This window comes from Mycteria americana, chromosome 2, assembly GCF_035582795.1.
Source record: "Mycteria americana isolate JAX WOST 10 ecotype Jacksonville Zoo and Gardens chromosome 2, USCA_MyAme_1.0, whole genome shotgun sequence".
Classification (NCBI taxonomy): domain Eukaryota; kingdom Metazoa; phylum Chordata; class Aves; order Ciconiiformes; family Ciconiidae; genus Mycteria; species Mycteria americana.
In genome coordinates, this window is record NC_134366.1 from 18106623 (window position 1) to 18123729 (window position 17107).

General features: G+C 48.6%; 1 protein-coding gene across 1 annotated transcript; it reads right to left on the bottom strand.

Annotated features, from left to right (window-relative positions):
* Positions 1-8008: 8008 nt before the first annotated feature.
* Positions 8009-12948, bottom strand: BAMBI (BMP and activin membrane bound inhibitor). The gene is made up of 3 exons (XM_075492562.1): positions 12562-12948; positions 9244-9534; positions 8009-8796 (listed from the first exon to the last, which is right to left on the bottom strand). The coding sequence occupies exons 1-3, from the start codon at positions 12635-12637 to the stop codon at positions 8378-8380; spliced, it is 786 nt and encodes a 261-aa protein (XP_075348677.1). The 5' UTR covers positions 12638-12948; the 3' UTR covers positions 8009-8377.
* Between the last annotated feature and the right edge of the window lie 4159 nt (positions 12949-17107).

The following is a 17107-nucleotide window of genomic DNA, read 5'->3' on the forward strand; positions in this document are numbered from 1 at the left end:
ACGTCAGGCTCATCGATTGCCATTTAAAAACAGGAAATGTCACTGAATATTTGGCCATGTATTGAAGATTACTGGGCCATTATAATCTGCTTGCTAAGACGCTGATAGGAGAAAGTCGAACGCCTCCCGCATTCGAGGAGACGCTCTGGGAGCACAAAGAGCTCCTGAAGCCCTCGGGGCAGTGGGTGCACTGGCTCCAGCACGCCTGCAGCCCCAAGGCGGAGCAGACTGTTTTTCTGATACCGTGTACATAACACTCCACCCAAGCCTCCCTGTGTAAATAGAAAATAAAGTCAAATTATGCCAGTAAAGAGTGGATTACACTGGTGACCGGGAGTGCTTGTGTATGTTCAGCCATAATCTACGATAAGGTGCTTGCCATAAAATGCCTCCTGGAGGCAGCTCTCCTGGAAGCTGCAAGATGCCAGCAGAACCACCAGCATTTCGCTTCACCCAGCAGGGACTGCAAGGGGGGGACTGAGGAGTGGGTCGGAGCTGCTCGGGACCGCAGAAGTCCCCGGGACCGAGGGGCATCCCTCTCTCTTGCAGGAGAAAGACAGGAGCGTTGATTGCCACCAGCAGATGTAAGGGGACGAAGTTCGTTTCAAAGAGGTAAAGGGTGACAACCTTTCTACAGACAGAACTGTCCCGCAGTCAGTAAAGCACAGCAGTAATCGGGACACAGATAACAGAGGGTATAATGAAGGCAGAGGTTACAGAACCCCACAACCAATCCATCCTGCAGCAAAAAACTGCTGTAAAGCAGTTTTAACGCTAGCCTATAAACACAATTAGAAATGTAATGCTTTGGTATAGGATGTTTTTAAGAACAAAAACTTAGGGCAAGTTTCATTGGCGTTATGATAAATAAAAAAAAGTCTGAGCAGGTTCCAAATTTGGTGCATTTCTTACAAACAAAAAGAAGAATTTATTTCTGTCATCCGTTGATGCAGAAAAAAGTGTTGTCAGCTTCTGATATAAAAGCTACATGAAAAATCGCTTCCAAGAGAGTTGGTTTTATACTTTTTATTTATGAAGAGGAAGACCCCGGCATTTGGACCTGTCCCATCCCAAGGTGAGGCTGCTCGTCGGTGGAGGCTGGCAGAGGCCGGCTCCGCTCGCCCATCCAGGAGCCCATCGTGGGGGGACCGCGCTCCCGTCCGCCCTCCCACCAGCAAGCAGGCAGGTGGAATTGGGTTGGAAGAAACATAGTTGTGGCCGTCCCTTACAGTCCCCCTGGGGGAAAAAAAAATCAAATAAGGGAAAGGTTATTGCAGACTGATAACAGCCAGGGAGGCTGGGAACGGTACCTGTTGCCAGGGAGAGTTTGCTCCAGCACAGGCAGGGCCCCCTGTGCCTCCGGCCCTGCGGGGAGAGGTCGGGGAAAGGCATCCAGGGGAGGGAGGGAGCCGGAGAGGAGCACCGCCGCTAGATGAGAGATTGCAGCCAGCCAGACGGGGGGCCCAGGTGGTCAGGGAGTGAGATTTGAGGAGGGGGTTTTGTGGGAAAACCATTGCATGCGTTCACGTAATTAAAACCTTCGTCATCATGCGTGTGCGCGAAGGAGGTGAATTACGGCTGAGCACGCGGCTTTGGGCACTTGGTAGCCTTCAAGAGCTGGTCTTCTGCAGGCTTAGCAATCATGTTGTGATTTCTTGTGTGCAAAATAATAAAAGGCCGTAGGTGATGGAAACTTTCTGCAGAGAGAAATGGCAAAGAGCAATCCCACCAGCAGCGAGATTGCTGCAGAAGCATCCGCGCTTCTGCACTTGCTGCTTTATGCTGCTCTTGCTTGTGCCAGGAGAAAGCACGGGGCTCCTGCCTGCAGGGGTGGGAGGATGGAAATGCATCACCCCGCGGCTGGAAATCAGTCACGTAAAGCCGCGGTGCTCATAAGCACAGGGCACGGATGGTGTGGATTTGCCGGGGAGCATTGCTTTGGGTTTGGGAAGCTAAACCAGGTATGACTTCAAAACCTTTAAAACGTGCCCCCTCCTGAGCACAGTCTCACCGTGCATGGGAGCCAGCCCAGCACGCCGTGAGCACAGCCCTCCTTTCCTTCATGCTGTCGGGGTGCTCCTCCCCACACCCCCTGCGGGAAGAACCAGCTGCAGCCCAGGACAAGGCTCCTGCGCCGGGTGAGAGGCTGCCCCTGACGAACACACATCCATGCTAATTTGCACCCCGGATCGTGTCCAGCGTGGGCCTTCGCTTCCCCATTGCCACCCCCAGCCAGGGCAGGTGGGCCACCGCTGTGGGGAAAACATCAACCCGATGACCACCGGTAGTGTGACTGAACGCTGGCTTCGCGGCATTAACTCTCGACACCCCCCCAAGATTTAACAAAGCTAATGCCATGGCAGGAGGGACCCCCCCGGAGCCTCCTGCAGTCCCCCAGCGCCGGGCCCACTGCGACTGCAGGTGCCCAGCGTGGAGCTCAGCAAAACCCTGCCAGCCGCCGTGACAAAACACCCCCCCTGGGACCGGAGTGAATTATGCACATCCTTAAGTATTTGCAGGATAGAGGCCTTAGTTCACTGGGTTAAAATACCAGAACAATATAAAACACCTCTGCCTCTGGAACCCACTGCACTTCATAAAAATGCTGGGGACCCTGCTGGAGCTAAGCCATTGTTGATAGCCATAAAAATTGGGTTAATAAATCTTCTCCCACTGATGAAATAGCTACTTCACAGCCAGAACTAAACAAATTGAGCATTTCAAAGCAACCTGCTTGACACAAGCCCTGATTTGCACACAAATACGAGAATCCCCACTGCCCAGCCTGGGCAGGACCCCGAGCCCGCACCCTTGGTCCCTCCCCGTGGTCACAGCCAAGTGCCAGGAGGAGATGTGCTGCGCCAGTATTTTCCTCCCGAGTGACAGGAAGGGGATTTGACTCTGCAACCCGCAGGCTGTTGGGGTGAAACGATCCCAAAAGCGGAGACCAGCCTGGCGCACGGCGGCCACGCTGGCTACCCCCACCGGCACTGCCGGGCTGACGGTCCCCTGCCAAAAAGTTCATCGTGATGCCGCTTTTACCTTTTTTTGGTTGCCCTCCTTCTAAAAATGGAAATGTAATTAAAAGAAAGGCAAGCGCTCATCCCTTTTCACAGACACTCTCCTGAAAGTTTAATCTAACAGGTAAAAAAGCAATTAAAGAAGAGGCTCCGTTCTTAACAAGCTGGCTCAAGTCAGTATTTTTAAATGCAGCCAATAGCCAAGAGGAGGGAAATAATATATTTCACTAGCTTATCCCAGCTGCATGGCCATTGATACATTATAGTAGTGTGATAACTAGAAGGAGAAAAAAAATACTCTAACATTCCCGTTTTAATAAAAACTTCTCAAAAAAGAAAGTCGCACCCTAAATTCATGCCAGTGCCTTTTTTTACGAAGCCAGGGCTGACTTGTTCTCTTCCCTCCTGCCTACAGGGAAGAGAGCAGGGCTGGGCTGTGGGGCAGGACCTGCTTCCAGGCGGAAATATTCACTGAAAAATTGCATCTAAATATTGATTTTCAACAGAACTCACTATTTGCTTAACTGGATGTTATATATTTGCCTAGAGAATCACACTGGAGAAGAAAAAGCATGGCTTGAGGCCCTTTTAGCAACAATGGATGACTTACTTGGAAACAGTGATGAGCAAATCCTAAATTTTTCAAAGCCATTTGATTTGGGGCTCAGATTTCCTGATAACTTGTTAAGATTTGGGTTTGTGAGACAGGTGTTTGGCATTTCTAACTCCCTGCTCCCTTTAGGAGACATCAAACCGAGCATTAAACTCCTACGGTCTTGAAAGTTCAAGTCAAGGTGGTTTTTGTTTTGCTTTTCCCCCTGAAGGTCAGTTCAGGATTGAATCCCTTTGTCAAGGTTGGCTGGAGAGCAGAAGGCTCTGTTAATCTGCAGGCACTGCGGCTCCCTCCTGGCTTCCTTCCCTTGCAGTTTGTTTTATTTCAGGATTCACCCCCTGGGATTGTAAAGGCTGCAGACGAGGGTTAGAGGTGAAACAAAGAAAACGAGGTTGGTTGTTTATTTAGAGGGAGCCAGAATTCGTGATGTTGGAGACACTGGGCCCCTCCCAAGAGATAATTGTAATTTTACAGCACCTCTCCACGACTTTTTTTTTCCAGAAATAAAATACAGTGACGGATCCAAAATACCATTTCCCCGAGTAACTCCTAGAACTAAAACAAGACACAGTTTTTTCCTGCAAAGTGACCAGCCACTGGAACAAAACAAACATGCTTCCATTGATCTCCACGTGAGAAAGCATCTGAAAAAAGAAATAAAGACAACTTTGCCTCCTTCAGAGACCTTCTTTTATTGACTCAACTTGTGCCTTATTATGGAGGTCTTTTTTTGACCATAGATCTTTTTTCCTTGGGAGATAATCTGCTTACCCTCCTCCTTTTCAATGAGAAGGCCAAATTTTGCTTTCATTTATTCGCTGTGGAACCCCACTGACCGGTAGCTAACGGGCACACCCCATCCCACACAGGCAGCCTGGCAATATATTTTCCCTGTTCGTACCTCATTTTAACGATCACGACAGCAGCGAGGGAAGGTGCAGACGCATCCATTACACCTACGGAAAAACCTTGCTCTTTCCCCAGGCTTTTCTGGGTGTTTGCCCTCCAGGGCAGCATCCACTTGCAATGAGATCGCTGGATTTACAACAGAGCAAGTGGTTGTACAACAACAAAAACTGGATTCCAGTGTCCTGATAAGAGAAGGTAAGCCGTCCTGCGACCAGAGCACTAATCCAGGGTGAATCCGCTGGCGTCAGTGGCTTTACGCTAAAGACACAGTGGGGTGAAAAATGAGAGTCGGAGCTCAGCTCAGGCAGCCCAGCTCCAGCACTCTGCTACCAGAAGTGGCTGCTTACTTTCAAGCTCTCCACACAGCCTGTAATCACCCAATATTGAAACCAGATTTACAAGCTCTTTAGAGGAGGAGAAGTTTGTGATTTCCAAAGCAGACGCATTTGGTATTTCAGAAAAAGGTCAAGCCCCCTGTGGAGTAAGAGGGTTTTAATAGAATCAGTTCAGCAGGAGTTAAGAGGAGACATACCAACCCAGCGGCTCTCAAAGCCCGGAGAAGCAGAGACGTAAGAAAAGCCACAACCATTATTGTTTTGAGGAAAGAATCAGCAAAAGAGAGAGGCACAGGGGAAGCTAAATTACATCTTGGACGTTTGATTTCATTTATTCCAATCCGAGAGACTTTTACAGTTAGAAATAGAGAGGGTTGTCCTTCTTATGCTCCAGGGCTTACAGCGGTTTCAAAGAAAGGAGTGTTTGTTATTGTCTGCAGGGGAAATCTGAGAGTGCGTAGCACAATGACAAATCCAGGCTCCTAAGTCAAATGCACTTTAAAAGGATAGCCATCACTTACTGTCTCACCTTTTTGGCCTCCAGACTCTGGCCAGGCTCTTCAGCTATTAATGTTTGTTTCCTGCCTCACTAGGTCGCATGCAGTGGGTGTCTAGGACTGCCTTGTTCCACGCCGGTACAGCACCCAGCAGCCAGGAAGCCCATGGAACATCACTAAGGTCCCTCTTTGTCACAGGAACACAGGTTTTCTAAAAAGTGTAATGGACAGCTGGTGTTGCTGGGGTCTGCAGGTAACGTAAGCAGCCACTACAGAAATACTTATTGGTGATGCCGATGGCTACTGCTTGCTCCGACACCCTTTGGATTCTGCAGTCAGTAGTTTCAGTGAAAAGATTTGGGGCTCATTCCGTAACTCGCATAGCTGCTGCCAGACAGACACCAGAGCTCATAACATAGTTTCCTGAATATATGGGCTTTAAAATAAATTGGAAATCCAGATTTAATCCTTAGTAGACTCAGCCCAGAAACTTCTGGGCCATATCAGTGACCACACCTAAACTATACGTACTGCACCAGGTAACAGAACAGCCCCGGGAAGTGGCAGCCCCAGTGCCATCCCCAGCGACTCCGTGGCCCTGCTCCCAGGACTGTAGGGGAACGCAAACAATCTCTTCTCTTCTTTAAAACATCTCCACAGCAAGGGGCCAATTAGAGTATCCTGGTCTTACTAGCCTTTTAATGGCAAGCATAAATAGACCCTTCTGTATTCAAATGGGCAGCAAATGAGTGGTGAAGGTCACAGGATGCTTAAATGACTATACAACATGCTCCCTCAGATTTCTGGAGAAAGCACTTGAAAGGTTTAGCCATCAGATCTTCTAACTTGACTAGTCATCGGAACTACTGGTGCAGCTACGCCTGACAGTATTTCAGGTTTGTCTCTTTCAGCACCAAGTTCCCAGCCAGTCATTCCCAAAAATAATACACTTGGCAGAGCAGACAACTGCCCTAGACTTTCAGATGAGTGCAAAGGAAGGGCAGAGCTCTTATAGGAAAGCAGCACTTTGAAAGGTCAGCCAGAAGACCACAGGCCAGATTCCAACAGCAGTTGAAGCCACATAATTTCTTAAACTTTATTTCTTAAACTTTAGCAGCAGAAAAAGGTAGAAATCGGAGAACGTAGTTCTCGGCATTAAAAGTAACTCTCCAGGCACTTCGAGGAAGTAAGAAGAGTCAGCAGCTTGAGGTACATAGATGAAACTAATCCTTCTAAACTACACTTTAATATTGCAAGCATGGGCATGGTGGGACCTTGGCATTCCCAAGGCTCTCGCTGCACCCAGCCGGTAGGAGTGTTTAACTGTATGGGTAAGTTTGCAATATCAATTCCTCTGTTTGCACAGCCAAGTGACCAACTTATCTCCAACAAGCCTACCACATAGTTTAAATGTACTTTCAGGAACACCACCATATGACTTAGAGGGGCAGGTTTCCCTTGCTTACACCCCTTTGCATTTCAGGCTGCATGTCCCAAAGCAATTTACCATAGTAAGCCATATACCAGGTCAGAGCACTGCTGCAAGGTGGTTGTAACCACGTTTGTGCCATTGCCTTTTCACTGGTGGCAGCAGTAGGGGCTCAACTTTACAACCAGAGCAGAAGGAGGCAGAAGCATTTCTAAAGCTACTTAAAACACAGATGAATACTAGACTCTTGCCAAGTTTTATCTCCTGCAGCAGCATTTTGGACACTTCTTTCACCATGACGTGGCATCTGCCTTTTAAGCAAGTCTACTTTAATTACTGCAACAAAGTCTAATAAAGCAAGAAAAATAAATACAATGAGCTCTTTGGATAATCCAGAGGTTTTGTTTGTTTTCAGCAACTAGGCATTGAATAAATGAAATGATCAAGTGAAGCCAACTAGCTGAAGGAGTAAGAAACAACTAAGTACACAAATACTGGCAGGGAAGAAAAGCCACCTATACAAGAATAGCATAAAGGAGGAGCCAGAGATTAAAGAGTACACTGTTGATTCTTCAGTCCCAAAAAGTAGCAGCATGTGATACTGAGTTACACTATAGAAGAGCAAGGCAGATGTTTTCCACTGTGCCCAGAGGGGTTACCAGCAGGGCAAAAAAAAAAGATACACAGCAGAATAGGAATTGTGGTTTGGGGGTTTCCCTCCCCTTCCCCCCCCCCCCCCCCAAAAAAAAAAAAATTGAGAGTAAAAGGTACAAAAGGAAAAAAGATTACAGAAAACAAGAATTGTGAGACAAGGGAGGGAGGAAAACCAGCTATAAAGAATTAGGAGCCACTTTCTAACGTGTTTTGCACAGAGAGAGGAACCACTTCATTAACAGAGAGGAAGAAACAGTTATCACAGAAAGCTGCAGAAGAATTCACCCAGGTTATGAGCAAAATGCAATAGCCAAGAATTGAGGATGTGGGTTCACTGCTACTTGAAGTATTGAACAACAAAGCTGCCAACCCTCCTGGAATAACCACCTAATTTCCCTCACAGAGTAGGCAAATACTCTTGTTTTCAGAATGTTATTGTTATGCACAGCAGTACCATGCATGCCACCCTGATTTGTTTCCTACCACCACCCCACCATCCCCAAAAAAAATAATCTTCCAAAACAAAAAGTCACAAGCAAGTTTCAGACAAAATATATATATTTAAAAAAAATCTTTACAATAAGTCAGGAAACATAGGAGCTTGCATACAGTTTATTATAACTCAGTTCTCAGCTCCCTACAGTTCAGATAACCCTGGTGACAGTGTTTACAACTTCTAATTTTTGCTTTCATAACTTTAAAGCAAACAATACATTTGAGTGTATTTTACTCTGTGCAAATAAGACAACTTTTGGAATCCTTCAGAAGAAATATCCAAGATTCTGTTTGCAGAGGTCCTTTGTTTCTCAAAGATGATTTATGAGAGTTTTTGTTTTAAGATAAAGTGCTCCTGTCCAGCAGAACCCAAAGGCCTTCAAGAGTTCAGAGAGTAAGTTTAGCTCAGATTAAAAAATAATTGGTCATACAAATTCCAGCTTCCCATGTCCGCTGTACATTCCCCAGTGGACTAACGAAAGAATTTTATCATTGCTGAGGTCTGAATGTCTCATTTTATCACAGGTCATGCAGCAGTTCTCGTGACCAGTCACAGGCACCATGCATTCCAAGTCCAATTTTGCCACCTGCCCTTTTTTTGAATGATGTCCATGAAAACTATAGTGCAAACGGGAGAGCATTTGCTGTCGTTGATCTTGCAGTCTCTTATTTTCACTCCTGAGCATCCGCAAGGCCAGCATGATAAGGAGCACCAAGATTAGCCCACCAGCTATAGGAACAGCAATTACAGCTGCCCTGAACCATAACTCTTTCGAAGAGGTCAATTCCTGCACCTTGGTGATGAGATTCCTGCTGCTGTCATGTTGGTATCTGCTCCCTTGTCCTGTGAAGGGGAAAGATGTGAAGCTTATTTCAGTATCAACAACTGGTTTATATATAAGCAACTCCCTTAAACACCACACTGACAAGTTGAAGGAGCCACACCTACACACACTCGGCAGTATCAACAGAAAATACTCCTATAAAGAAAAAGATGAGTTTCTAAGGCTGTTTATAACATGGAATTTCTTACCCCGATAGCTGATTTAACTAGGAATGCCACTGCTACTGCTTCTTAAAAGCAATGTCAAGTTGACAAGGCAGACCTCTTATATTAATGCAGACAAAAAAGCTACTCAGCTGAGATGCTCCCCTGCATCCCAGCCACCCACTTCTCCCTCTGGTGTCTCTACTTACATTAACAACTAAATCAATAGCAGACATAGAAGGTTTTAACTCTCACCAGCCTGATGGCCAGAAGAGATATTTCACTGAAGCTTCCTTGCCCTACCTGAAGTATCGCCCCTGGAAGGAGACAAAACATCATGTAGTCCTCTGTAATTGCACATATCTTCATGGCAGCATTCCAATGTGGACATGGTGGTGGTGCCAGAGTGGTTTTGTGCTTGTTTGGCTTGGCAGATGTCAGCTGTGCTTGCAATAGAGTCCAAGCAGCCATGAGTAAGTGGGGAATGCGTATTCTGAGGATCAAGCAGTCTGGAGAAGCAGGCGCTAAGCTCAGATTTGCACATGTAGCCAGTTGCAACACAGTGTGCAGCATCACAGTAGCATCTGATTTCACCTACAAAATAAAAATTGTGCAAGAAAGGTAAGAATTTGGTCCTTTAAGAGACACCTCACTAGGTACTCTTATTAGCCACAAGCATCGCACAAACAAACTCAGTGCCACTTTTGGGGTACTCCTCTAGACTGTAAATCCATGAGAGCAGGGGTTGTTTCCTTCCCATCACTGTACAGTGCCTACCTCCTCGTAACCTTAATCCCTGCAAATGCCTTGGGGCACTTGCTTTAATTACTAGTACTATAGTCCTTTGAATTAAAGCAAGAACATTTCACTAAAACAGGGACTGGGGGAGGGCGGGGGGGGGGGGGGGGGGGGGGGCGAGGAAGGTCACAGTGGCTTTTTTTCCCCCCCAAGGTAAATAACTAACAAGACCATTTTATAGCTATTTCCACTCGCTGTCAGCAGTTGCATTAAACCACATTTAAAATGAAATCCCAGTTTTAAAAGCAATACACACCTTCAGTCCTATAAGGAAGTCACATCTATGTTTTAAAGCATTACTACAGGAACAGCATTCTATTTTTATAAAGGTAACACTTCTTTTAACTGGGCTTAAGCACACAACAGAAATACTAGGTTTAAATATTTGTGTGACAAATGAAAAAAAAAAAAAACGGAACTGCTGAATTGTTTATTACCTCTCAATACCGTGCCAAAATTTAAAAGGTTTAACTAACACCTTATAAAGCTATTAGCTAGAACCGTTAGCATCTAAGTCTCCCAGTCAGGAAGGTTTTTACTGTGTGAAACTGGGCAACTATATGTAGTTTCTCCAGAAAGAGAAAAATTCTTTAAGTAGCCATTCATGCAAAAAGGCTTTTTTATCAGTATTATAAAAACAGAAACAGTGCAGTTTATAATTAATCTGTTCACCAGAGTCAATGTCTGTCAACTCAAATGTAAAGTTATTAAATGGGCTGACATTGAGGGGCTAAAAGCTCCCCCTCGCCCCTCCCCAATTTTGCATGCAATCCAACATGCGGTCAAAAGGGGAAACACTTAGACTGAAAATCCTCTACCGGCTCTATGAAAAATCTCTCAGGAAACCTCAAAAATTTCTAAAGGAAGCGATAAAAAAGTTGCCTTCATAAAACTCTTCATTTTGTGCTCTCCAAACTGCTCTGGTATGAATTATACGTGTCCAGTGCTGTAGGGAAAACTTGCTCTTTCTAGGCAAGTTGCAACTCAAACATAATTCAATGTGCCATCGATCCAAAGTTTAGGAGGAAGCCAAATTTTGGAGCCATCCTTAGAAAAGTGGACTTAAAACTACTTCTAATGTGCCTGGTGTACTTGCCATCATAGTGGCACCAAGGCTTTCAAAGTCCACTGAATTGACAGATGTCTTCCTTCTACAGTCTGCACTTCAAAAAAAAAAAAATCCATCTACAGGCTTCCCTGCTGCCACCCCTTCTTATGATGCTTCCTACCACCCCATACCTAAAAAGTATTCTGAAAGATGTTAAAAATCATCCCAATCAAGCTAGCTTCCCCTCTTCAGCCCACCTTAATACTTTCCCCGAGATGCTACTGCGGGCTCCAAGCCTTGAAGTTCCCGCTGCTCTTTAATAACTCTGCTTAATAGAAGCCAAATGATGGAGTGTCTCAGTGTCTCCAGTCCAATTCCCTTGGGCTTTTAGACCAAGTAACCTAATTTTTCGTGAATTCACACACACTGTCATCCAGCATGCTATGGAAAAAAAGACTCAATGATTTTCTAAGTATTCTATGCTAGGTCTTCTCCCTACCCCCTTTGAAAAAATAATTTTCATTATTTTCTCACTATATGAGAGTTAAAAATAAGATGCAAACAAGGAACAGCACCAGAGCTGACAGTCCTTTCACGTGTCTCAGCACAGCACAGGAAGAAAGTGAAACAACACACATACTTCCATTTTAACTGTTTATACAATCACGCTTAAAATTCTACATTTTGTTGACCCAAGACAATCTCATAAACAAAGTCTGACAGGCTAGTCATCAGGTTAATTCAACTGCTTTTTAATTAAAGCCACGTTTTCGGTGAAACAGAATGGACTTTGTATTACTGTATTAAAACTGTATTTCTGTCAATTCATAAAGTTTCTTCCTGTGCTATGCAAAAGGCCAGAAAGGGTATTTAGTATTTTGAAACAGTGAACAATGCCCTTCTGTTCCCTCCTCTTTCTTGTTACTGTATGTAGCTATTAAAGAAAAATGTCTGCTTTTAGTCAAGATGGCTACAGGAGAGACTGCAGGCTTCTCTTAAAGCTTTTGAAGTCAACAGCAGCCAGAAGTCTGTGATCCCCTAATTATATCATTATCAGGCACATAGTTTCAGTATCTGCGACTTCACATCACTCAGTCACTCCCCGTTCTGCCCGCTTTGATGGGGCCAGCAGGCTCCCCCCTGCACGCTGCAAGGGCTGTTATTTAGGGTTAATTACAGCCTTCCTTCCAAAATAAATAAATACCGTCGCACATCACCGCCGCGCTAACTTCTCCCTTAGCCTCCTCCCCGGAGCGCGGCGATTAGAGGCAGCCGGAGGGTCGCCCCTGCCCAGGAGGGAGCTCCCCGGGCGGCCAGCCCCCGGCCCCGCGGGTGACAGGGCAGGGCGCGGCCGCCCCTCGGCGCCGCGGGCTCGCCCGGGGCCGGGCCGCCGCTCCCGCGTTGACAACCGCGGGCCCCCGCGCTCTGACCCACCGGCACCGGCGGCCAGGTGGGAGGGGAGGAACCGGACGGGACGGGACAGGGGGCGCAGCCCCGGCGGCTCCCCGCCACCGCCCGCCAACAGAGGGGCGGCGAGGGGCTCCCGAGGCAGCGCGGGCCCCGCCGCGACCCGCTCCCGCCGGCCTCGCCTGGGGGGCGGCCGCGGCACCGGCCCGGCCGCGCTGACACCGCAGCCGCCTGAACGGCTCCCCCGGGCAAGGCTGCCCTCAGGCACCAGGCCCCCTCAAGCGTCCCGCTTCCTCAGGCGCGGCTCCCCTCAGGCACCGCGCTTCCCTCCGGCTCCCCCGGCCCCAGGTCCCCCGCCGCGGCCTCACCTCTGGTGAGCAGGACGGCCATGGCGCACAGCTCCAGTTGCAGCCAGATGAAGATGTAGCTGGAATGGCGATCCATTTACCCACCCGCCCGACGCGCGGCGCGGGGCCGCTCGCCACAGCCCGCAGCGCAGGCACGGCCGAGCCGCAGCCGCCCGCCCCTGCCCCGCCGGAGCACCGAGGAGCCGCTCGCCCGCGGGCAGAGCCGTTGCGCGGCCACCGCTGCGGCGGGCAGGGGGGACGGCCGCGGCGCTCTGCCTTGCCTTGCCTTCCCCTCCCTCCTCTGCCGCGGCGGCGGCGGCGGCCCCGTCCCCAGGAGCAGCAGCAGCACGCTCGCAGCTGGGACCCTGCGGGCCGGCGGGCGCTGCCTCACTGACACGGCGGCGTCGCCTCCCGCCCTGTAAATACCGCCGGCGCCGGGCGCGGGCCGGGCCGCCGCGCCCCGCCCCCTGCACCGCCCCTCCCCGCTCCATTGGCTGCGCCGCTCGGAGGCGGGCGGGGCGCGCCGCGGGCAGGGCAGGGCGGCCCCGCCCCGCCCCACCGCCCCGCCCCCCGGCGGCGGCGGCCGCGGCCCCGCGGTGCGAGCTGCGCTCCCGCCCGCGGCGCCCCCGGGCGGCGGCGGCGGCTGCGGGCGGCCCGGCTGCGCGGGCCATTAGCCCCGCTTAATTCAGTGGTGGGCACTAAGTGCCGGGCCCCGGCCCCGGGCTGCCCGGGGCTCTGCCGAGACCGGCATCGCTGGCGGCACGGGGCGCCCTCAGTCGCGGCATTAGTTCCGGGGCTCGCCGGGGCCGGGAGGGTGGGCCCCGCGGAGATCCCTCGAAATAATCCCCTTACGGAGGCAGCAACGCCCGAGTTGCATAAGCAAACGTGATGGCTCTGGCTGCAAGCTTGGCAGGGCCGCGTCTAATGAATAGACAGCACTGCAAACCCCTTGCCTCACGATGAAAGGCAGAGCCGAAATGAAAGGAGGCGAATCCTCCCCGTCTGCGCTCGCTGCCCCGCGCTCACGGCGCTGCCACCGGGCCTTCGGCGCCTACCTGCTGCCAGCCCCTCCCCTGCTCCTCTGCTCCTGACACTCAAGGCTATACGAGGATGCAAAAGTGTTGCAACACCCGGGATGCTAGAAGTTTCACTGCAGCCAGGTTTTCTTCCAAGGTTGTGAAAAACCTACGTTTGGGCTTGATGCGGCGCGAAGCTAACAGCGACTCGGCTGAAACCAGGGTGCGGCTGCGGTCTCCGTCCCACCGGGTCCACGCCACTCTCACGGCCCGGGATGCACCTCCCGCTCGGACCCCGCGGTCTGCCACGCTGCTGTCACGTCCCTGCAGCAGCGGCAGGCCCGTGGGGCAGAGCCGTTCGCAAATACAGCCCGCAGTAACTCCGCTCTCCTTCCAACATTTCCTTTCGAGGCGCAGCTGTTGGGGACGGCAGCACAAGGTGATGTTCCACCTCCGGGCTCTGACACAGCTCCTGTAGGTCGTGTTTAGTCTGGACAGTTTTCCTTCACATGTTGGTCCTGAAGACAATGTGCCCCACAGTTGAAATTTCTTTGCTAACTTAGTTTTCTCCTTTCTGTTCTCACTACATTTTATAAGCCTTGATTTTTACAGCATTTGCACACCAACTGTTTCCCATTTATGGGCAAAATGCTTTAAATATTTGGGTCCGCAGCTAGTATTAAAGCTGTTGGATGATGTGTAGATAATAAGTTAATAGCAAAGATTACTTTAGAATTTTAATTTGAAATGTTTTGTGAGTCTTTAAAGAGTCGTTTCCAGTTCAGGACATAATACCTTGTGACAGAGACATTCCTCCCCTGAAAGAGAAAGGAGGAAATATGAAATCTGAGATTGAGATAACCCCAGTTTACTTTGGCAGAGAGGAACAGACTGGATCTCGAGCTAATTAGTGCTGATGCCATCACACGTTATAATGGTTTTACTGCAAGTCTTGCCATTTGCATATGTATAAGATAGATACACATGTGCTGCACCGCAGTCTTTACACTTATGTTATACATATTTGCACTCCACCACAAAGTAATTTTCTAATTCTTGTTTCTGTTTAGAAATTACAAAAACAGCGAGATCAGCCAAGCCATATCTCCCACTCTGGCACCAGCTATCAGACACTCATTTGCAAACATACGAAAATATCATTCATTATAGCTTAGAATCATTACAGCAACATGTGCAATTCTGTTTCTTCTGTTCCTACCACTGGTGACAAGCGCATTTAGCAGATCTCATTTGTTACATGCGATACCGACAGACTGGAAATGGCTTTTATTCATGGAGCCACATTACAGCACTAAGTAACATGAGAGACTCCCTGAATATTATAAACATCCTGGCCAAGGGAGCATGGACAGACTAACCAGAAGGCAATGTGCTCAGGATCAGTTTTGAGCAGCAAATTTCATTGACAGCTGTCAAGTTTGAATTGTGAGATACAATTTACTGTAAAAAATTGCTAATTCTGTATGCTACAGGCATGCTTGAAGTGCCACAAGTGACGGAGGGACTGCAGGGATCACTCCCCAGCCTTGGTTCCCCCCAGAGCAACTGATTTAAAGACCCTTTTGGGAACCTGTGGACCAAGCCAGGGTGCCAGGAGGGTTTTACTGACTTACTGTGTGTCCTTGCTTGCTGGTAGTCTGCTCAGGGAGCTGTGCAAGGATTGTGTGGGGTCCTCTGACAGACCGTAACATAAACAAAATAATTCAGCTTCTACAGTGCTAATTCGCTTTTGTTTTAGAGGCAAGAGCAAACAGGGCCAGATTGGCCTGTGAAAAAGGGACAGGAGACAGACCCAGCACAAAGCAATAATAACAACATGTTCTGCAACCAGAAGGAATGTGGGATAATGACTACAAGGAGCCATCAAGGAAAGCATCAGGAGCCCAAGGCCACATGACGTGTCTCCAGCAGCCCTGGGAGAGCAGCCTGGAGCCTCCACTGGTATGGACTGCACAGCCCCATGGAGCACAGGGCTGCTCTCTCCCACCAGTTATGGCAAAGCCCTTTGAAACCAACATGAATGAAGGACCTGGTTGCAAAATCAGCCTCTGGGCACCTCAGGGAAAGGGACTGTTTAGGGGAGCATCTCACAGGAGCACGTTGCCCTCTGCATCAGCTCAAGATTTTCTCACAGATGCAAAATTTATCTTTAAGAGGATGAAATTCCCAACAAAAAGAAGAGATCTGTCCAAAGAGGCTTTGCAGGCCACTCAAATGCTGGTTTGGATCTTTTACTTCATTTCACAAGCCAATAGTTGCAGTGCTAAGTTTCTGCCAGGAGGACTTAAGAATCGATGAGTCCTTCTTAAATACCAATTCAAACGAGCATTCAAGGTCATGAACTATTCCAGGTCGGGGCTTCTCCTATCAGGCAAGCAACTGCTCAGCGCAAGGCCTGCTTTCCGTAGGCATCACACGCAAGAAAAGGCCCTCTATTTTCCACCAGAAGCATGCGAGCAGTGCAGTCACGCAAGTCTCCTTCCCAATGTGAGCTGGTAAAATCCCTCCAATGAAATCCCAAACCACATCCACCATCTTCTCCAGAAAGCTCCAGGTGCTTGAGAGCCCCAGCACAGGCACGAGAGGATGACTGGCATGAGGGGTTTAGGTCTTTCCTAGATCAAGGAGGAAAATAAGGCAAGCCAAGACAGAGGCCAAGCTGGCAGCACTTTCTGAGTACATTACTTTAAATGAGAGAAAAGCTCCTTTCTGACTCTGGGGGAAAAAAAAATCAACCTCCTCCCTTTGTATTGCTTCTTTCATATATTCCCTTTCTCTTTTTCACATGAATTGGCATCAACGCCTGTCCCTCCTGCTCCTGCCTACTGCGTATGTGCCAGCAGCAGCAGTGTGCCTGCAAAACTGACTAAAAGGTGTTGAAACCTCAGCCTGCAGGTGCCCCTGATTTAAGCAACTAGGCCTAGAAAAACAGTTTGCAGTGAAAAGTAATTCCTTCATCTGGCAGCTTCAAACATTATCACAAATTCCTCAACCTTCTATAAACTTGCCTGGCATGCTGGCAACTGGCCACCACTTCCCCCAAATGTTTGGATGTAACCCTTTGGTCTACCTCTAACAGCAACCATGTTAATGCAGTATTCTCTGCCTGTTTGAACCCTTCCACCAACCTCATCCCCCATCAAAAAAATTTAGGCAAAAGAAATGGATAACAAGTTGAGATTGGAAATCCATCCAAGTTCACCTCTATAGTCAGGGCATCATAGCAGCCCTGTCCCGGGGAAACCCGCATTCCTCAGGGAGCTGAGGATTTGCATGTGCATGCTGGCATTTGCCAGTACGGCCACATAAGATGCTGACTTACTAGCAAGGAAGGGTCAGTACTGCTACACTGCCGTCATTTCAAACTGGTGTCAAAAGCAATGTTCACGCACCATATCTATTCTTTTTTGCACCTTGCAATTATGATTTGGCTGGGAATTTCTCATTTGGAAATGATATGAAGTAAAAAGCATTGGGACTGTTAAAGCATATTTGGAGCAATATTAATCAGAGTAGTATTTTCTGTTAAC

Coding starts and splice junctions, on each gene's coding strand:
- BAMBI (XM_075492562.1), bottom strand. CDS start 12,637: ATGGATCGCCATTCCAGCTACATCTTCATCTGGCTGCAACTGGAGCTG. Junction 9,535..12,561: donor GGCCGTCCTGCTCACCAGAG/GTGAGGCCGCGG, acceptor TTTATTTTGTAG/GTGAAATCAGATGCTACTGT. Junction 8,797..9,243: donor TTCCAGGGGCGATACTTCAG/GTAGGGCAAGGA, acceptor TCCCCTTCACAG/GACAAGGGAGCAGATACCAA.